Source organism: Schistocerca serialis, chromosome 2 (assembly GCF_023864345.2).
Source record: "Schistocerca serialis cubense isolate TAMUIC-IGC-003099 chromosome 2, iqSchSeri2.2, whole genome shotgun sequence".
Classification (NCBI taxonomy): domain Eukaryota; kingdom Metazoa; phylum Arthropoda; class Insecta; order Orthoptera; family Acrididae; genus Schistocerca; species Schistocerca serialis.
The window spans coordinates 455,097,762-455,121,165 of NC_064639.1; the positions used below are offsets into that span (position 1 = coordinate 455,097,762).

A 23,404-nucleotide genomic window follows, 5' to 3' on the forward strand; every position below is an offset into this window, starting at 1 on the left:
TCGAAAAAAAGGTCATGCGCTGGATTAGCAGGCATGGAAGACAGATGGCTAGCATAACGACTCAGAAGGACTGCCCGCCGATTGGACAGCGGAGGTTCAGCAGTCTCAGCAAAAAGGCTTTCCACAGGGCTGGTGTAAAAAGCTCCAGATACTAAACGTAATCCACGGTGGTGGATAGAGTCGAGACGCCGAAGAATAGACGGCCGAGCAGAGGAGTAGACTATGCTTCCATAATCCAATTTCGAGCGCACTAAGGCGCGATAGAGGCGGAGAAGGGCCACTCGGTCCGCTCCCCAAGAGGTACCATTCAGGACACGGAGGGCGTTAAGCGAACGCAGACAGCGAGCCGAAAGATAGGAAACGTGGGAGGACCAGCACAGTTTTCTGTCAAACATAAGACCCAAGAATTTAGCGACGTCGGAAAACGGAAGGTTGACAGGACCTAGATGTAAGGAGGGCGGAAGAAACTCCTTACGTCGCCAAAAATTTACACAAACGGTCTTACTGGGTGAGAAACGGAAGCCGGTTTCGATGCTCCACGAGTGGAGGCGATCGAGACATCCTTGAAGACGTCTTTCAAGAAGGCTGGTCCGTTGAGAGCTGTAGAAGATCGCAAAATCGTCCACAAAGAGGGAGCCCGAGACATCAGGAAGGAGACAATCCATAATTGGATTAATGGCGATGGCAAACAGTACAACACTCAGCACGGAGCCCTGGGGTACCCCGTTTTCTTGGGAGAAAGTACGGGAGAGAGTAGTGTTCACCCGCACCCTAAATGTGCGCTCTGCCATAAATTCGCGAAGAAAAAGGGGCAGCCGGCCTCGAAAGCCCCAAGAGAACAGTGTGCGGAGAATGCCTGTCCTCCAACAGGTATCGTATGCTCTCTCCAGATCAAAAAATATTGCTACCGTTTGGCGTTTCCGGAGAAAATTGTTCATGATATAAGTGGAGAGAGCAACAAGATGGTCAACGGCAGAACGATGCTTTCGGAATCCGCATTGGGCTGGTGTTAAAAGACTGCGGGACTCCAGCCACCAAGCTAAACGGTAATTCACCATACGCTCCAAAACCTTACAGACACTACTCGTGAGAGAAATGGGGCGATAGCTAGAGGGGAGATGTTTGTCCTTTCCAGGTTTCGGAACGGGAACGACAATAGCTTCCCGCCATCGCCTGGGAAAGGTACTGTCGGTCCAAATTCGATTATAAAGGCGAAGGAGGTAACGCAGGCTATGGGTTGATAAATGCAGCAACATTTGGACATGGATACCATCCGGTCTTGGGGCGGAGGAGCGAGAAGAAGAGAGTGCATGTTGGAGTTCGCGCATGGAGAAAACAGTATTGTAGCTTTCGCGATTGTGAGAGGAGAAAGCAAGATGTCGCACTTCCGCTGCACGTTTCTTCGGGAGAAACGCTGGCGGGTAATTTGAAGAGCTCGAAATCTCAGCAAAGTGCTGACCCAATGAGTTAGAAATTGCGACGGGGTCCACTAAGGTATCATGCGCGACAGTGAGCCCAGAGACCGGGGAGAAACTAGGCGCGCCTGAGAACCGTCGAAGCCGACTCGAAACTTCCGAGGAGGGAGTGAAGGTGTTAAATGAGCTAATAAAGTATTTCCAGCTTGCCTTCTTGCTATCGCGGATGACGCGACGGCATCGCGCACGGAGCTGCTTATATCGGATACAGTTGGCCAAAGTTGGATGGTGACGGAAAATGCGAAGAGCACGTCGCCGCTCACGTATTGCATCACGGCATGCCTCGTTCCACCAAGGAACTGGAGGGCGCCGGGGCAATTCGGAGGTGCGTGGTATTGAACGTTCCGCAGCTGTGAGAATAACGTCGGTAAAATGTGTGACCTCATCGTCGACGCTGGGAAAGCGACGGTCATCGAATGTCGCTAGAGACGAAAAAAGTGTCCAATCGGCTTGGGCAAACTTCCAGCGACGCGAGCGCATATATGGCAGTTGAGGCTGCAGTCGAAGAACACATGGAAAGTGGTCACTCGAGTGTGTATCATCAAGGGCGAACCATTCGAAGCGCCGAGCTAGCGGAACAGTACCGACCGCAAGGTCCAAATGAGATAAATTTGCCGTGGAGGCAGACAAAAATGTGGGGACTCCAGTGTTGAGGCAGACTAGATCCGCTTGGTGGAAGACGTCTAGCAATAGTGAGCCACGTGGACAAGGATGTGGAGATCCCCAAAGCGGGTGGTGGGCATTGAAGTCCCCAACCAGCAAATAGGGGGGTGGAAGCTGATCAAGAAGATGAAGGAGATCAGCTCGTGCCATTGGTGTAGACGATGGAATGTATACCGTACAAAGAGAGAATGTGTATCCAGAAAGGGAAAGACGGACGGCGACAGCTTGGAAGGAAGTGTTTAAGGGGATTGGGTGATAATGGAGAGTATCATGGAGCAGAATCATGAGTCCTCCATGGGCTGGAGTGCCTTCAACAGAGGGGAGGTCATATCGGACGGACTGAAAATGAGGGAGAACAAAGCGGTCATGGGGACGCAGCTTTGTTTCCTGAAGACAGAAGATGACCGGCGAGTAGGATTGTAAAAGGATCGACAATTCCTCCCGATTGGCGCGAATGCCGCGGATATTCCAGTGGATAATGGACATAGGGGGAACAGAAAATGGAGGAACGTGACCAAGGGTGCTGTCAACTCAACGACTGCTCAGAGCTTGCGACCGACAGCATGGAATGGCATTCAGTCGAAGGCAGAAGATCCTGATCCATAGGTTGGTCAGGAGCAGCTCCTGCCACCAACGATCGGCCAGTTGACCGGCCACCAGCAGTGCGCCTCGGCGACACAGAAGATGGCCGAGGGCGATTTCCGCCAGGTGGTGCTGTAGATGGGACACGCCTTGGCGGAGAAGGAGAGGAACTGTGTTTCTTCGTAGCCTTCTTAGAAGTATGATGTTTAGATGAAGGAGGAACCGATGGTTGTGAAGTTGCGGTACGTAAAAACTCTTCACGAGAATGCTCTTTTTTCGAAGACTTGGCGTCTGACTTTTGGGCTCGAGATTTAACAGAACCCGATGAAGGGTGAGCCATAGAGTGGGCAGGCGAAAGGGGTGAGGTTGAACGGGCGATCTTTGCGCTGGCCGATCTGACGACCGTGGTACTAAAGGTGAAGTCGCAAGTCTGCGTGGCCGCCTCCTTTGTTGGTCGAGGAGAAGCAAGGACAGCGCTGTATTTACCTTTCTGAGGCACGGTGGGCTGTCGACTGGCGAGTAACTTTCGAGCAGCAAAGGTCGACACCTTTTCCTTCACTCTTATTTCCTGGATGAGCTTTTCATCCTTAAAAACGGGGCAATCTCGAGAGGAGGCAGCGTGGTCACCCATACAGTTGATGCAGCGAGGGGATGGAGGTGGACAAGCACCCTCATGGGCATCCCTGCCACAAGTAACACATTTGGCCGGATTGGAACAGGACTGGCTGGTATGATTGAACCGCTGACATTGATAGCAACGCGTAGGGTTTGGGACATAAGGGCGAACGGAAATTATCTCATAGCCTGCTTTGATTTTTGATGGGAGTTGAACTTTGCCAAATGTCAAGAAGACAGTGCGGGTTGGAATGATGTTCGAATCAACCCTTTTCATAACCCGATGAACAGCTGTGACGCCCTGGTCAGACAGGTAATGCTGAATTTCTTCGTCAGACAATCCATCGAGGGAGCGCGTATAAACGACTCCACGCGAGGAATTTAAGGTACGGTGCGGTTCCACCCGGACAGGGAAGGTGTGGAGCAGAGAAGTACGCAGGAATTTTTGAGCCTGGAGGGCACTGTGTGTTTCTAACAACAGGGTGCCGTTCCGTAATCTGGAACAAGACTTTACAGGACCCGCAATTGCGTCGACACCTTTCTGTATAATGAAAGGGTTGACCGTGGAAAAGTCGTGACCTTCGTCAGACCGAGAAACAACAAGGAACTGTGGCAACGATGGAAGAACAGTCTGTGGCTGAGACTCAGTGAACTTACGTTTGTGAGCAGACATAGTGGAAGGTGAGGAAACCATTGCGGAAGAATCCCCCATGATTACCGGCGTCTCCGATGGCGCGCTCCTCCCTTGTGGGGGCCCTCGCCGAGGGCACACCCGCCTTAGGTGATTGTTCACACCTCAGGTCACACCTCCCGACAAACGGACGGAGGGACCAATCGGCACTTTCGGAAGGTATCAGCTCGGGTAATCACCCCTCCCTGGGCCTGGCCGTTACCAGGGGGTACGTACGTGTCCTACCTGTCTACCCGGGGCGGGGAATTACGCGTTACCCCGTCACCGGCTACGCATGGAAGTGCGTGGGTCGGCCTTCAGACACGCACAGGGAGGAAAGAAGAGAAAGGGAAAGGAAAGAAGAGGGGGTCTCAAACGCCGTAGCGGAGAAAAGGGCAAGGAGAAGAGGGAAGGAAAAGAGAAGGACAGAGGAAGGACGAGGACTGGCAAGTGTAAGAGCAAGGAATTTGGAACAGTTTCGAGCGTCCGTCTCCGGACGTAGGCACAAACCATACTCCCAGAGGGGGAGAAAGGAAGGAAAGAGACAGAGGTGAGGGGGGGGGGGGGGGGGGGGCGAAGATTGGGGACGGGGAGGGATGCGGAAAGGGAAGGGAAGGTATGCAGCCCGGAAAGGAAGGAGGGCCACATTAGCTCGGGGTCCCGTGCTCGCTACGCACGTGTCCACAAAAGAGTTGTGGACCCCCTGGGGGGTTCTGTGGGGGGGATTGCAATTTACAAAGAAAAACTGAAGTAGAAACCAAATACCATCTGCAAATATCTGTGGACACCAATAAAGACTGTACACACAAGTACAGGTACACTTCACCCACAATTGCTAGAAGATCTTGTATGCTATGATCATTCCCCAGAGAGCAAACAACATCACTGAGACATCTTCCTTACAAATACTATTTGACTGTGTCCATATCCCAGAGAATCCTGTAACTGTTCTGACATTTCCATCCCATGACTACTATGCAGCAATAATACAATTTCCTTTGTAGTTCCAATGTGTGTCTTACGCCCTCTACCATAAACTACTTCTGAAATGGTCAGTTTATCAGTATCCACTTACCCATATTCTCCATTGAACTGAAGAAAAAAGAAGTTTGGAATTTAATGTCCCATTGATGACAGAAGTATAGCACAAGCTCAGATTTGACTATGACAAGAAAGGATGTCAGCTATGTCGTTCTCAAGGGAAGGATTTCACCATAGATTAGGAAGGCCAGACAAGCCACTGTGCCACCTCACTCACTCCCTAAAGCACTGAAACTACTGCCTGTTGGGGGTACCTAGACTGAAGTTATCATATTTGTACCAACCCTGATTATCTTGCTGAAGTGTAAGTATACCATAATTTAGTCATTTGATCTCATTCTAACATGGCTGCTGTTCACTGCAGTTAACAACTGCCCTACCTCTTCCTATGCAACAGAAAAATTATCTCAAAATTTTGAAATTATCTGTTCCTTTGCCATTATTATACAGCGAAAGTAATACTTAATGTGATACCAGAAATGATCAGTGTTATTTTTCATGTACACTGTAACAATTTACATGTAGTGCAGGTAAAAAATTTTGTGCAAGAAAATGTAACATTTAACTGCTGCAGTTCATAAGCTACTTTTTTTACCAAAGAAATATGCTTGTACCTTGGTAAATCATATATACTGCAAAGAAAATATTTCCAGGTCTGAATAAATCTTACAATCTAAATCTTTGGTGCCCCCAGAAATCTAGCAGAGGCATGGTGAGTGGGGTGGGAGTGGGTAGGGGTGTTATTCTATAATCACAATTTTTGACATAAATCAATTCATCAGTTTCAAGGTATGACATGAACAATATTCTATAAGGGACATAAAATACATACCATACTACAGTACGACCTTGATAATATTGCACGCTCAGGGATCTGTCTATGCCAAATTATTGAATATGCTGGATTATTACGGTATTTTTAAAAACCTGGTTTAAAAATGGGATATAAGCAAACCTACAGTTTTAATGCACAAAAATAAATAAATTTTATTAATTAAACACAACAGGAGGGATTATAGCATAAAAAATTAAAAGTAGACTTGCGTATTACTTTTCTGTAAAAACAAAACTGAACTAAAAGTCAAATATCACAACAGTTAAATCATTTAGACGCACAATGTTTTAGAAACATTCAATATCCATATATAATTTTTGTACCTCATTTACGAAATAAAATACCATAAGCACCATAGATTTGGAAAAATCAAGAACAAGCTAATTAATAAAACCTGTTACCAAAAGTTTGGTGTCATTTAATTGGAATCACTGTCTTTAGGAATAGCACAGATATCTGACATTGTCAAGGGTGTGGAATACAGCAGCCTGGTATGTACACTGGAGGCTCAGCTGAAATTTTCTTCCATGCCTTCTGAAACATTGCAGAAATGCCAACTTGCTCCTTGGTTTGAGCTCTTGTGACAAAAATTATTTTGAGTTATGCTCAAATTCAGAGTTTCAGAAGCACTGCATTGTAGGCTATTCTCAGAAAATTTCACAAACGTATTTAAGGCTTCTGAAGCCTCAGCTCAAGAGATATGAGTTGCAGGCATTTCTTCTTCTTCACTCTCAGTTTCTGGTGCCTCATGTGGGTTGAAAATATTTTGTAATATCACATCGTCCATCAGCTCTTCTTTGATAGGTAAATTTCTGCCAACTTCGATCCATTTGTCAACACCTTCTGGTGCAAACTCACTCAGATCAAGAGTGGATGAAGAATTTATCACTTTTACAATTTTAGAGCAATCAACTGTCAACTTAATGATATCAATATAATGGAAGGAAACATTCCACGTGGGAAAAATTATATATAAAAACAAAGATGAGGTGACTTACCGAACAAAAGCGCTGGCAGGTCGATAGACACACAAACAAACACAAACACACACACAAAATTCAAGCTTTCGCAACAAACTGTTGCCTCATCAGGAAAGAGGGAAGGAGAGGGGAAGACGAAAGGAAGTGGGTTTTAAGGGAGAGGGTAAGGAGTCATTCCAATCCCGGGAGCGGAAAGACTTACCTTAGGGGGAAAAAAGGACAGGTATACACTCGCACACACGCACATATCCATCCACACATACAGACACAAGCAGACATATTTCAACTTATCTACATTTACGCTAATTTCCATCTCATCTCCTTGACTAGTTTATGTCACGTTCTCTCCAGGCCTAACAATTCAACTGGCTTATCTTTGTGAGAATATAATTACTCAGTGAGGCAAACGATGGTTACTGACAAGCCACTAAGCCAAATTGTTCTGTTGTTTCTTGAAGGAGTCCAATTGTACTGCAAAGTGCACAGAGCGAAAAGTAAGGGATAATTTCTTATTTGTGTCAAACTATCGGGTCTGCCAGATTATTAGGTGCTGGATTATCGTGGTCTTACTGTATATCCCACAGAGCTGATGGTTATCAACTCATTTCTAGAAGTTTATGAGAATTCTGTACAGTAATGAATAAAAACTCTGCACTACAGCTTCCCGGGAGTGGGCGGGGAGAGGGGGGAGACCAAAAGTGCCTCTTCTGACCCCCTCCCTCCGCTGTGGGTGCCTAGTAACACAAATGTGAAATAAATTTAGAAAAAATACCTTATTTAAAAGGACTACTAAATTACATCAATTATGTAACAATTTCTATTTGCTGCAGTAAGACAGTTACGGCAAGTATTTGTTAAATAACAGAAATTACATTACTGCTTTCTACAAGAATTCTACAAGAATTATGTGTATTCCATGTTATATAGCCCAAACAAAATTTTTATATTACTTACAAAGCTATAATACTTACAAAAAGCAAGCCAAAATCCATCTAAAGAAAATATCTCCGTTTCGTTTTGTTTTGAGTCACCACCTAAAAAAAGGTTTTTATATTAAAAGATGTAATGAATCACTACAGACAGGAAAATTACACTTAAGCGATAACATACACCCACTGCGAAATAAGACCAGTGATGTTTTACGGCCGCTTGCTACCACCTTAGGGATTAAACAATATTGAGGAGAAAAGCATTGGTCACAAGTTCAGTAAGGAGTTCTTGTGGTAGCGTGTTCCATTCCTCCACCCGTGTGGTTGTCAACTGCCGGATGGTCATTGGTGCATATGGACAGGCTGCAATATGTCTCCCCACGCATCCCACACACGCTCGATGTATTAAGTTGGGAGAACAGGTAGGCCAGGCCATTTGTTGAATATCTTCTTGTTCCAAGAGTTGCTCCACCTGTGTAGTTCAATGCAGTCACCAATTGTCAATGAAGTAAAGGCCGAATTCACTCTTGAAAAGACACAAACTGGGAAGGAGTACAGTGTCAAAATAACATTGACTGTTGGGTGTACCATGTTCAAATATTAGGTCAGTATGCCCATGCAACATTATGCTTCCCCACATCATTACAAAGCGATCATGTTAAGCAATGTTCCTGGGTGTATTACATACCTTCGAATGACGAGTGGTGGGAACACGTAACGCACAAAGGAACGCTGTTGAACATGACCATTTTGTTGGTCCCAGTGCTAAGGTGTGTGGAGGCATAATGCTGCATGGGTGTAATGTTTCCCAATCTTTGACAATGGTACACTCACCAGTCAACATTATAGTGATGCTGTAATCCTTCTGCATGTGCATCTTTTCAGGCCCTCATTTCATTTTTATGGATGAAAAGGTGTAGCCACATCAAACTGTGCTGGTAGTGGAGCTCTTACATTCAGTGGATATTCAGCGAATGGGCTGGCCTGCCCATTACCCTGACTTAAATCCAATCGAGCATGTGTGGGACATGTTGGGGAGACATATTGCAGCACTTCCACTTGCATCAATGACCATCCAGCACTTGTCAACTTCTCACCAACCCTGTGGCCAGCATGGAAGCACATTGCAGAGCATAAACTATCATCCATGGTGATCACATGCCCTATTAAGGACTCACGTCCCTCATTTTGTAATGCCAAGGGGACAACCACAAAGTGCAGTGACTTCAGTGTGATTATTTCATTTGAATAAAAGTGTCATTTCTGTTTGTCTCATCATGTATGTCTTTCAGGTATCTTCTGTACTATAATGTAGCAGTTCTTTCTACATATGGTCGAAGTTTAATCCAGCTATGTTATTTGGCAGTGACACATCATCCAAATGTTACTTTTGTGCTTAAGCTATGGACACCAGTGTATGAGGTCCGTTCAAAAAATTCTGAAACTTTGTCCACAAAATTTTTCTACGCTTACCTTTTACTTAATGTGCACGATCTCCTTCGAAATACGCTCTCCCACAATTGATACACTGCTCCCAACACTGTTTCCACATTCAGAAACAGTTTTGGTGCACTTCTTTTTGGATCGTGCGAAGCACCATCTGCGAATTTTCTTTTATCTCATCTATCATTGCAAATCTTCATGCTTTCAACGAATTTTCAGCCTTGGAAATAAAAAAAAAATAAAAAAAAAGTCCAGAGGGGCCAACTCTGGAGAAAACGGAGGATGAGGCAGCATAGTCATTTCATTTTTTGCGCAATACTAAAGCACCAACAGGGATGCACATTCGGGTGTGTGCTCGCGATAGACAAGCCATGAATTGTCTCACCACATTTCAAGCCATTTCCTTCTAACATTTTCTTGCAGGCATCACAATACATCCTGATAGTGCCATTGATTAGCAATTTGTCTCTGTGGCATGAATTCATGGTGAACTAATACTTCAAAGTCAAAGAAAACTAATCAACAAAGTTTTGACCTGACCTGATGAGCTTCTTTTGGCCTTGCAGAACCTTTCCCCAACCCATTGTGAAGATTGAACCTTGGTCTCATTATCATAATCGTAGACCTACATCTCAACAGTTATGTTTGTCTTAAGGAACATCTGTACTCATTCGCGCAATCCAAAAGCCCTACACAGGTTACGAGGCGAAGGTCTTTCTGGCCTTGACTCATGAGCTGTGGGTCGAAGGGACAAACTTGGCAGCAACACGATGCATTCCAAGATGTTGTGTCAGGATTTCATGACAAGATCCAACTGAAATGTCACATTCTTCTGCAATCCCTCGGACAGTCAGTTTTCAATTGGCATGCATAATTTTGTTGCCATTCCTGACATGATCATCATCAGTAGACATCAAAGGGTATCCTGAGCAAGGTTCATCTTTAACTTCCATCTGCCCATGTGAATCATTCATAACACTTGAGTACGGCTTCAGCACTTATCATCATAGGCTTCCTGCTTCATTTGGTGTCTCTGTAAAGGTTTTCTCGAGTTTCATACAAAGTTTGATGCAGACACATTGCTACTCTAACCTGCCATCTCGAAATTCGCAAACTGTGCGACAAAACATTCTACTCAATACAGTACTGAACAATAACTAACAGACATACAACAATAAAACTTTCGGTGGTTACACATTAAAGACAGGCATGTGCAGCGATTCCAACCACATTTTGCTCCCACACACCACTGGCGCAAAATTACAAATGCTTCAGAATTTTTTGAACAGACCTCATACGTTACACGATTTAAATTTAAACTTCAATTTGATGAAACAATTCAGGCTTCCAGGGACTAGAAAACTTTGATTCCCAATATTTCTTATAGTTATTAACTGAATTTAAAAGTTTAAAATGCTGTCATAATCTACTCATTAACAGTACAATATTATGATAGAGGTTTAACACAATAAGATTATTATTATAGTTACAAACTGTGTGTATGTCTTGAGACAGAGTAGACCACAGCATGCCAATTGCCCAGATTCTACACACTCACTACTTGAGAATGAGAGCGTTTAGCGACTTCCAATAAATTTTATACGTTACTTCAGACCTCTACAAAACTATTTCTCACTGTCAACCTCGAAAAATGATGAAAGGAAAAAAGTTTACAGTGAGTACATTTTCACTGTTCATGCACTGAAAGTTCAACATCTGGTTTGGCATTTAAATTTAATACTTATTTGCTATTAACTCTATTCCAAAACATTTGAAGGCAGTATCCATGTATACCACCAAATGGACTTGCACAATTATATATTGTACGGCACAGTTTGCAAGATACGACGTCAAAAACATTGATCGGCGTGAAAAACTAGCTTTTGCTGAAAACACAGCACAAACTACGCAGACTACATTTTTCCACTGTTTGATGATGATAGCACTTAGTAACTTACAACAAACTACGAGGGCGGTTCAGAAAGTAACCTCCGATTGGTCACAGTGCGGGTTGTGGGGGGAGTAGCGACGCCATCTGTGCGTTCACGCACTCAACAGGTCAGTCGGCATCAAGCCGTGGTCGAGTGAACATCGTACCTGCGCTAGTTTAGTTTTTGTGGCAGTTTGAAATGTGTGCTGCAATAGAAAACCCCGCCAAATGTGAAGTGCGTGCTGTCATAAGGTTTTTTACAGCCAAAGGATATTCTGCAGCAGCTATTCATCGTGAGCTTTGTGCCGTGTACGGACCAAGAGTTATGAGTGAAGGAGTTGTCCGTGAATGGGTACGTTTATTTAAAAGTGGACGAGAAAACGTTCATGATGAAGAGAGGAGTGGTAGACCATCATTGGTGACTGACGAACTCGTTCAGACAGTTGATGCAAAAGTTCGTGAAAATCGACGTTTCTCAATGTCGGAGTTGTCTACTGGTTTTCCACAGATTTCTAAGACTCTCTTGTACGAGATAGTGACAGCAAGATTGGGTTACCGTAAGTTCTGTGCACGATGGGTGCCCAAAATTCTTACCGACCACCACAAAACTCAAAGAATGGCCTCTGCATTAGACTTTCTGTCACGTTATGAGGACGAAGGAGAACCATTGTTAAACAGAATCGTGACCGGTGACGAAACCTGGATTAAGTACGTGAACCCTGAGACAAAAGAACAATCAAAGATGTGGGCACATTCAAATTCGCCTACCAAACCAAGAAAAGCCTCACAAGATTTTTCTGCCAGAAAACTGATGGCAACGGTGTTTTGGGATGCCAAAGGGGTGTTGTTGGTTGAATTCATGGAACGTGGTACGACCATTAATCAAGACGTGTACTGTGAAACAATAAAAAAGTTACGACGGGCTATACAGAACAAACGCCGTGGTATGCTGACTTCCGGTATCGTTTTTTTGCACGATAACGCCCGTCCTCACTCTGCTCGCAGAACAACGGCCCTTCTTGAGTCCTTCAAGTGGGACGTTATCAACCATCCACCTTACAGTCCAGACCTGGCGCCAAGTGATTATCACCTCTTCATGCATTTGAAGAAATGGCTCGGGTCACAGCGGTTTGATGACGACGAAGAGCTCAAAGATGCGGTCACAGGCTGGCTCCAGGCACAAGCGGGTGATTTTTATGCAGAAGGAATTTCAAAGCTTGTGAAGAGATATGGTACCTCAATCGCTATGGAGACTATGTAGAAAAATAGTGCAAAGATGTAGTTGTAAGATGTATATATTAAAATATTTTTATTTAACTTGGTGTATTTTTTTAAATCAACCGGAGGTTACTTTCTGAACGGCCCTCGTATAAACATAATTTCAAACATTTGCTAAACCTTTTTTTTTCTTCATTTACATCCTTATATCAAATACTCAACACACAAATTCAATTATAAAGTAATCAGACATCTTAAGATATTTTTATAAATGGGAGTTTGACTCTTTAAATATTAAAGAATCTCAAGTTTAATGCTTAAGTTATAGTCTAAATTTGGAGACAAATGTGTGCTAAAGTAAGTCATGACTGAAAATGCTGAAGCCTGCAATGACTGCTGACACACAGGCATGGTAATTTTAAACTGAAGGTTTTTATGTTTTCAACAAATCAGAGTGGGTTTTTTTTTTTCCCTGCAATAGCAGAATTTCATGGGAGTGTATAGACATAAGTGCAGAGTGAAAAGCTTATCAGCAACAAACTGAAGTAGCTCAGTTTGACAATAAGGCACCACTCTTCAATTAGCAGCGGCTTAAAAGCTGTGAAAAATTTAAAAAGTGACTGAATATCTGGTCCAAAAACTGCACACTGAAACATTTTTCAAGCCCAACATTCCACTCCACAAATCGGAAAATTAATATTTTCAACAGCACATGAACAAATTCATTGACAGTAAGCAGCATTTTGTTAAAAAGTTCGAATATAATTTGGCATTCACAGTGTTACAACTTAATATTAATAATGTTTCAAATTATTTAAAAAAATAAGATAAGTAATAGACAAGTCATCCGTTTTTAGGTGCTGGTAACATCCTACATTTAAGAACTATTAGGAAGACCATCACGCCTTCGATACGACGACGATGGAAAAATTACAAAGCACCTAGCAGGGAAGACATTATATCAGCTGATATGACCTCTGATGGAAGAGGTCATTGTGTTTTCACTGAATTGTAGCATGAGTAGAAACTTTTTTTACGAGTACACACAGAGACAGCTAACTCAACGGAATGGACTTTGGAGGCTCTTCCAAAATACAACACAAAGTGTGATAATATGAAAGCAGTTGTGACTGCGCTAGGTAGATAAACAAACATTACGTCTTTTTGAAAACAATCATAAGTGATCTCTTAATTTAAGTGATGTTCAGTGCTGGGCACATAAACAGAATCTGATTGCAATTTTTTTTTTTTTTTTCCTTGAAGGACCTTAGTAAATAGAAAAATATTATAAGCAACTTAAAAAAGTGCTTCCTTGAACACCAGGAAGAGGAAATGTGTATCTGCATTTTTTGAATAAAAAGAAGAGGGATGCAAAGGTTTTTGCTCTTCCAGTTCTAACATGCTCAAACTCACGTCTCTCCATTTGAATTCTTCCACACTGATAACATGTGGGACTGTCTAATGCAAACACTGAGTATGTCACTTCGCTGTCTGATTATGAGGTGGATTGGATTCATGTGGAGGCCGCATCTGTTAAAGAACATGCCAGTAAATTAATATGACTGCCTTCCTAGAGACTTCAAAATATCCCACTTCACACAAACTTTCTTCAAAGTCTTTTTTTCTTTATTTATTATACATATGAACAGGACTCGTGCAGCCATCACACTATGTATTTAATGTTTAATATGCTGAAGTGCAATACACACATTGGATAGCAGCTCTTCCAACAAAAAGACAATATATCCTCAAAGTCTTCCTGTGGCAGCATGCAGCATGCCCATGTATGCGGCCACCATGATGGCAGAGTCTTATTCAGCACCACTGGTGAGAAGATGAAATAAGGGCACCTGCTTTGCTTGCAGTCAGCACCACTGCTGGCCATGTGGTCTCAGCTGCCCAAAGCCTCATCCTCTCCTGCTTCAGCTGCGCTCAGGGAAGGCTCCGCTTACAAACTAGGACAGTTATGTAATTTTGTATGACAAACATTGCATGTTATTGCACTTGATGTAGGCAACTATTATCCTGTTAATGTTCTCACATGCTTGTGTAATTCTGGTGCCTGTTCGCTGCCGTTGTGATTCTTGTGGGATGATCTTGTACGTAAGGGAATGTAGATACTACAGTTTTTGGTGATGAGGTAATTTTCATTTCCACATGTCATCTGCAAGAATGATGGATATGACGAGGACTCAGTTGTTACACCAGCAGTTGCAGCTTACTCTGTGTGAACATAAGTCTGAACAGCAACAATAATAGCAGCAGCAATTAAAGATTTGCTTCACTAGTTGGTTACAAGGGTGCAACAGGCCTCTTGCAACTGCTCTCTACAGGTCCTACCACTCTCCCATCTTATCCACCATTCTATGAACAAAGGAAGATTGGGACTCATATGCACAATATTTGTAGGAACATTTCGCAGCCTTTCAGGTAGTGGCAAAAATTTCTCTTTTTTTTTATCTTGGATTCAACCCAAAACATTTCATTCACTTTAAAAATTTGCTCCATTTAAGGACCCAGTACTGTTGTATTCTGAAATTATCAGTTTCTCAGGGCTTATTACCTTAAGCCAATCCAGGCTGTTGCTTCGCATATGGAGCTTCACCAATGTAAATTAAACCGAGTCAGTCCTACCAGGCAGGTGTAGACAACCTCCATGGTTTAAATAGGAAATGCAAATTTATTTGTGCTCATTACAAACAGTTCTATGGCGACACTCAGATACATGTCACAGTCATCCATTCTGCTCTGGACTGAGAGGTGTGTCAGGAGGTGATGTGTTTGGAAGATCCTAGTCAAGGAGGTTCTTGCTATTGCTCAGGCATTTGAATTGTCGCAGGCTGCAACTGAACAGTCTGACAACATAACTGATGCAGCATCAGTGCATTCAGTTCTGCTGACAACCTTGGCATGCTCATTTCGTTTGCAATGTTCAGAGCAGGATGTTAGCACTTTCTGACAACAGTTCTCCTCGTGTCCTGGTTCTTTCTGTGCACACATTCATAGTCACTGCCTGCACTGGCAGACATTGTGAGTCGTGTGTCAAAAACATGGCCACATAGCAGCTATCTGCCATAGCAGCTCATAACACCGATCTTCATATACGAACATGGAGTTTAGACATGCATAGTGTAACACTGGTGCACAGCCCAGAGCTCTGTGTTCCCTGTAAGATCTACAACATTCTGCCCATTCAGCAACAGATTAGTACATCTCACATGGGCAATCACATTTTTGGCCAGCGACAGTGCATCTGTCAGAAAATATTTTTTGTCTCAATGCCTCCAACTCCATCCTGTTCCAGGCACTGGATGAGCTCTGCCACAAGTTGGTCACTGTCTTCACCCGAAATAGATGATGCAAAAGACTATGAGGCTCACATCACCCTTAAGCTTAAGGCCATTCCTAAGTTTTGCCATACTTGGCCTTTCTCGTTTGCTCCGTGACCAGCTATTAAGGACAAATTGGACAGTTGCATGGCCTGGGCATCGCTGAACACGCTCATTCTAACCGGTGTGCTACACCTCAGGTTGTCATTTGCAAACCTACAGGACGTGTGTGTGTGTGTGTGGGGGGGGGGGGGGGGATGTTTCTTTTGTGTAGGATTTCCACACTTTTAGTTTAAGTCCGCCATTAACGCCCAACCAATAGTACATTGCTACCCTATTCCACCCGTACATAAATACCCTTGAAAATGGGAGTCAGGGAGTGTTTTTTTGACAATTAACTTGGCAGAAGCATACTTCCAGCTTTGTCTCGATTCCACTTCTCAACAGATTACAGTCCCTTCTGCTTATACCATTGCACACACCTGTCATTCAGCACTGTGTACCCCTACCATTTTCCAGAGATTTTTTAAATAGTTAACACAATGCAGGGTGTTCCATGCTGCAGATACTATCTTGATGACATTGTTATCATCATGGATTCCTCACAGCAGTAACATCTCATTAACCTTTGTAATCTGTTCACTAAACTGCTAGAAGTGAGCCTTAGGTGCAATATGTGAAAGCTGAAGATTTTTCAGATGGAAATTAAATATCTGGGCCACTTTCTTTCAAGGACCTTGTCAAAACTACAGAACACTATGTGGTGGCTATTGACAACATACTCAAACTGTGGAATCTGAAGTCACTCCAATCATTTCTGGGTAAAGTCAATCATTATTCACACTTTCACCCCAATGTTATGGACATCATCTATCCGTTATACAGGGGCAATATTGGCTCACAGAAATGCTGACAGTTCTGAACACCCTATCACATACAGAAGCTTCCGCCATTCGCAACTTCCTGACTGGATCACACAACTCCAGCATGTGTGTGTAAATCAACAGCACAACATGAAAATGCAGTCACATTGTCACACTTGCCCATGGGACCCGATTTGGCCTTTGACAAAGCAGAAGTTGTCTGTTTTCAGATTGATGATCACTTGCAGCTAGCAATGGATCATTTTCAGTAATGTCTCACCACACAATACAGGCCACTGCAAGATCCTATGATCTGTCAGGTGGTTCATTTTGTGCACAGTGGTTGGCCCGCTCAACTGCCCAACTGCTCCGTAATTATGTCCTCTTTAGTCATCAGCTGGCAATAGTCAACGGCACACACCTCCTTAGTATTGATTCTGAGGCCCCCGCTTTGTTGTCCCTCTGGTTCTGCAGGCTCATATCCTTTCTGTCCTACACTGTAGCCACTGAGGCAAGAACCACATAACGATCCTCACTCAGTGTTTTGTCTACTGCCTAGCAATTGAGAAGGTCGTTCGTGAGTGCCAACAGTGCAATGGGCAGGTGGTAGCACTACCACTTTGCTCCATGGCCTACACTGAACCAGCCACGGGCCCACATACACATTGACTCTGCAAGCCCCTTCTGTTCCTTGTGGTGGTTGGTGGATGACATGTTGTCTAATCATCCATGTGTCATGCGGTAAACCATAGCAGAGGCTATGTTGTGGGTGCTCATCCAGGTTTTTGTGATTGAAGGGTTGTCCCAGATAATGGCCACAGTTCACTTAGGTATTGTTTCACATGCCTGTGCTCACATTGGTAATACCAACCTGATGTCCACTCCATTTCACCCAGAGTCATGTGAATCAAAGCATATGGTTGGCACCTGTAAGACGCAGTTAGATAATTGCTCGGCAGACTAGTCAGCTGACTCAGCATTACACCTTTGTTTCCCAGCACTTTCAGGTGCAGTGCGTGTAAATATGTTGCATTGTTTCAGTTCACTGTGTTGGTGGTGTGTTGTAAAGCACCTGAACTGATGTTTTATTATATTTTTTGTTATTGCTTGTGATGTAAAAGATGGTTTTGTACAACAGTTCTGCAAATTACTAATAAATTTAGAGAATGTATGGAGGGCCAGGAAAATGTACCTCATTCTCTCTGCTGAATGTATTTACTGGACTGTTCCCCCCCCCCCCCCCCATCTGAGAGAAGAATACAGTGTTTAATATACAGGGTGATTCAAAAAGAATACCACAACTTTAGGAATTTAAAACTCTGCAACGACAAAAGGCAGAGCTAAGCACTATCTGTCGGCGAATTAAGGGAGCTATAAAGTTTCATTTAGTTGTACATTTGTTCGCTTGAGGCGCTGTTGACTAGGCGTCAGCGTCAGTTGATACTAAGATGGCGACCGCTCAACAGAAAGCTTTTTGTGTTATTGAGTACGGCAGAAGTGAATCGACGACAGTTGTTCAGCATGCATTTCGAACGAAGTATGGTGTTAAATCTCCTGATAGGTGGTGTATTAAACGTTGGTATAAACAGTTTACAGAGAATGGGTGTTTGTGCAAAGGGAAAAGTTCTGGACGGCCGAGAACGAGTGATGAAAATGTAGCACGAAGCCCTGATCTTACCCTCTGCGATTTTTTCTTATGGGGGTATGTTAAGGATATGTTGTTCCGGCCACCTCTCCCAGCCACCATTGATGATTTGAAACGAGAAATAACAGCAGCTATCCAAACTGTTGCGCTTGATATGCTACAGAGAGTGGAGTAACGGGTTGATATTGCTCGAGTGTCTGGAGGGGGCCATATTGAACATCTCTGAACTTGTTTTTGAGTGAAAAAAAACCTTTTTAAATACTCTTTGTAAAGATGTATAACAGAAGGTTATATTACGTTTCTTTCATTAAATACACATTTTTAAATTTGTGGTATTCTTTTTGAATCACCCTGTAGTTTATATTTATTAACAGTTGCCCATTTCTACAACCACAGCTCTATGATTACCTTACAGGTCACACTCAAGTGTATGGTAGGGGCTTCACAGAACCACTTTTTAACTAGCTCTTGATCATCCCACTTTCGAATAGCATGCGGAAAACATTAACAGCTAAATTTTCCTGTACGAGTGCTGACTTGTCTTTTTTTTATGGTCTTTTCTCCCTACCGTAGGGGTGCACCATCAAAATGTTTTGTGATTAACCTGTTAAGTGGGTAGTTTGCGCACACGCCTCTTCCACAGTGGGTAATATACGCCAGTGCGCCCGTTCGCGGTGGTGCTGCACGTTGTTCTCGAGTTTTCCTTTGTATTTTCATTGTTGAATTTAAATTAATATTGGGTGGAAATAAATAAAATATATTGCAGAAGTTAACAAAACTGTATTTTCACAATATTACATATAGTTTTCAGTGTGAAACATTTTAAAACAAGGTGCTGCACACAAGGAAACTTCGCATTCTGCGCACCAGTATGAAGTCTCTTTGCGAAGGCCTTTTCTCGTACACACCACACACCTCATTGTTGGTCTTTTCTTCGTTGTGGGTGGCAAAAGGTCTGGAAAATGCCTGGCTGTAAGGCATGTTGCTTTTGGTGTTCAATGTGGGTGTCCTACTGATGTCCCTTGATGTGGTGAAGATATGGTCAACTGTTCACCAAGACTAATCAGGAAGCTCATTCTACTTTGTTCGCCACCATGCTTCTTGTGCAGAATGTATGCATTGTAGCATGCAATGTCCAACAAGTGGCGGAAAAGCTTCTAATAGTATTTTTTCAGCCTGCTTCTGGCCATCTGGTAGCTTTGTAACTGAGAATCGCACCTATCCACGCCCCCCCCCCCCCATATTCTTGTTGTAGTCAACGACAACTTGTGGCTTTTAAATGATTCCCTTCTTCGAGTTTACATTTACAAATGTACCGTCATGGAAGGTGCTGACCATAACAACGTTTCTTTTGTCTTTCCATTTCATTACCATCTGCTTGCCTTTTTACCCTGTTATGTACTCCCCTTTCTTCAGTTTTTCCTTTTTTACGAAGTCAGGGAACCCCTTCCTGTCTTGCTGCATTGTGCCGACAACATCGGTGTTATTGCTGGTTAGTTTGTCCACCAAATCTGTACTGATGTACCAGTTGTCAAGATAAATACAGTGGCCTTTCCAGAGTAGATCGTGTGCAAGCTCCAAAAAAATTCAAGAGGTTATTTTTTCGTCTGGATAGTGGCTACCATAATTAGTGCCCTTTCCAGTGTAAACATTTAAGTCCCATACATACCTGGAACTGCTTTCACAGAGTTCGTACAATTTGATGCCAAATCTGCTACGCTTTGATGGAATATATTGCTTCCATCCAAGTCGTCCTTTCCAGAGCAAGAACGATTCGTCAATGGTGATGTTCCTTTCTGGCATGTACATTGATCTGAATTTACGCCTCAGATGCTCCATAATGGGGTGAATTTTGAATAGTTTTCTGCTGACAGTGCCTAGTGGATCATATGAGGTATTGTCAGCAAAGTGGAGGAATTTCAATAGAAGATGAAACCGCTTTTCACTCATCACTTTCCTGTCAACTGATTCCTCTTTGAAAAGTACATTTTGTGGTCTGGTTTGTGAAGATTTCCTTGAAGTACAAGCATTTCAATAAGTGTTTTTACCTCGTCGCGTGTAGTATTCTGCCAACTGTGAACCCTAGAGCGTGCTGCTAAATTGGGATGAGAAGCTATGAACTGTTCTGCATATAAGTTCGTCTGTTCAGCTATCATTGTGCACAAAGCATCATCCACTAAAAAACATAAAACAACTCATCACATCATTTTGTTTTAGAGGCACAACTGTACCACTATTACCACTGAATAAATATTGAATATGAACTGAACTAGCACGCACAAATTCACTAGGTACAGTCTGATGCAGTAGTGTCTCGGAAAGATAAGGCACGGGAGATTTGCTTTTGTACAAAGTTGGGAGGATAACTACTGTCTGTAAGGGCCTCAGTGAACCCCTCAGTATATTTCAAGAGGGAGCACTAGTCACTGCAGATGCGATGACCACGGGTGCCTAGGCTGTACGGAAGGGACTTCTTAGTACGGAACAGGTGGCAGCTGTTGAAGTGGAGGTACTTCTGATGGTTAATAGGTTTCATATGGGCAGAGTTACTGGTGTAGCCATCTTTGAGGTGAAGGTCAACGTCAACAAAGGCAGGTTGTTGGGTTGAATAGGACCAGGTGAAACGAATGGAAGAGGTACTATTTCATCACCACATTCCACAAGAAACCTAATTAGTATACAATATGGACCAAAGACTTGACTTTATTATGTGACTTGAGTTACTTCACTACTTCCACATTACTCACACTGGCAACCGTTCTTGATGAGAAATATTTACGGCACCTTCATTTGTGAAAGAGTTTTGGAAAACCATGTTTAGTAACTCTGATTTAGTTGTGTTGTCACTGGTAACATTACTGTTCCTATCATATAGTGATGGTATTTATTGTATTGTGTCACTAGTACACTTTACACACAACCAAACATTCTTTGGATTTTCTGCCAGATTTGTGCTAATTTAATGCCCCACTTTTAGAACAACTTTGTTTCTTGTAGCTGTTAACTTGTTTAAGTTATAGAGTTGCAATGGAATAGAATATTGTTGAAAGATTTTTCACAGAACCAAAAGAAGTTGTGGTCATACATAAACGCTCTTAGTGGCCCCAAAGTTAAGTCTCCCTCAAATGTTCCTTTACAAAGGAAAACCGAGAAGTATTGCCCTAACTTAATTCTCATGCCACTGGAAGGAAAAAGAGAGAGAGAGAGAGAGAGAGAGAGAGGAATAGTTATTAGTGTCAGTGGCATTGAGAAACAGCTGAAATCATTATAATTTAACGCAATCCCAGGGCTCAATGCATTCCAAATCAGATTCTACACCCAATTCACAATTGAGTTAGCCCATCTGTTAACAGTTAAATCATAAGATACCTCAAACAAAATGCTATGCCCTTAAGTAGGAAGAGAGCACAGGTAACATCTGTATACAAGTAGGGTAACAGAAGTGATCCACAAAGCTACCACCTAATACCTCAGACATCCAGTTGTTGTAAAATCTTGGTTCTGGACTCAAACACAGTGAGGTATCTCCAACAGAATGACCTCCTCCAGGCCAACCAACGGATTTCGAAAACATAGATCATGTGAAACCCAAGTCACACTTTTCACATTTGTCATCCTGAAAACCAAGGCTGTTGGGGCAGATGAAGTATTTCCCATTTTCTGAAAAGCATTTGACTCAGTACAACACCTAAGCTTAACATCAAAAGCATTATTGTATGGGGGCATCAGGCTGAATTTTGTGGCTGGACAGAGGATTTCTTCGTAGGGAGGACGCAGCATATTATCTCACATGGAGAGTCACTGACAGATGTAGAAGTATCTTCAGAGGTGCCTCTGGGAAGGGTGTTGGGACCCTTGCTGTTCTTATTTTATATTAATGACCTTACTGACAATATTAATGACAATATCTGACTTCTCAAAGATGATGCAGTTATCCACAATTACATAAGGTCTCAACAAAGCTGCACACATATTCAGTCAGATTATAAGATTTCCAAGTGGTGCAAAGACTGGCAATCTGCTTTAAATGGTCTGAATTGTAAGACTGTGCACTCCACAAAACAAAAAAATGTAGGATCCTACGGCTATAAAATCAACATGCCACAGCTGGAATTGGCCAACTCCTGCAAATATCTGGGTGGCATAGAGGCTGGAAATGGAATGATCACACTGGCTCCCCCATGTGTAAAGCAGGTAGCAGACTTTGGTTTATTGGTAGAATAATAAGGAAATGCAGTCAATCTACAGAGGAGACTGCTTACAATTCACTTGTCTGACCTATCCTAGAATACTGCTGAAGTGCGTGGGACCAGTATCAAATAGGACTAACAGCGGATATTGTATGTATACAAATAAGGGCAACAGGAATGGTCATGGGTTTGACTGACCTGCAAGGGGGTGTCACAGAGATGGAAGAACTGTACTGGCAGACTCTTCAAGACAAATGGGAACTATACTGAGGAAGTCTACTAACAAAGTTTCAAGCACCAGTTTTAAATGACGACTATGAATATACTGCAACACCCTCTACATCACTCCCCAAAGATATCATGAGGACAAGATTCGATTAATTACATTATGCATGAACCATTTAAGCAATCATTCTTCCACTGCTCCACATACAAACTGAATGGGAAAAAGTCTTAATAATGGGTACAATGGGATGTACTCTCTGCATTGTACTTCACAGTGATTCATTGAGTATAGCCTGAAATCTAGATAATGAATACACAGCTGCAGTCTGGTCTAAACACTATCCTTGGTGACCTACCTAACAATTTGTCGGTGTTGCTGAAGGCTGCTGTCCTAGCTCAATAGGTAACAGCAAAGCTCAAATTCTGGATAAAATATTGAGAGCTGCTGAAGAAAGTTAATTTGATATATGTGAACTTAAAATTTATCAGCTGACTACTTAAGTAATTATCCCTCGCAATATCAAAAGGGGGGGGGGGGGGGGGTACTTTATGCCCACCTTTTGAAGATATTGTAATTTAGTTATATATTTTAAATTTTTGAATGATATTTGTTATTTTTAATGATTATTATCTAACATTCCATAACTGTTTTTAATTTTTCAGTAAAACATTACCTACAAATTTAAGTCTTAATAGTGAATGTGACTTTTCATAATAAATGTTGTTGTTGTTGTCTTCAGTTCAGAGACTGGTTTGATGCAGCTCTCCATG

The 23,404-nt window shown here is 42.7% G+C and overlaps 1 protein-coding gene across 1 annotated transcript in view; it reads right to left on the reverse strand.

The window, feature by feature from the left end:
* Window positions 1–23,404, reverse strand: part of LOC126457342 (cyclin-D1-binding protein 1 homolog) — a 93,045-nt gene that overhangs the window by 67,383 nt on the left and 2,258 nt on the right. The window contains exon 2 of the mRNA XM_050093561.1: window positions 7,833–7,895. Coding sequence (XP_049949518.1) covers window positions 7,833–7,895 — 63 coding nt within the window. The remainder of the gene's footprint in view (window positions 1–7,832; window positions 7,896–23,404) is intronic.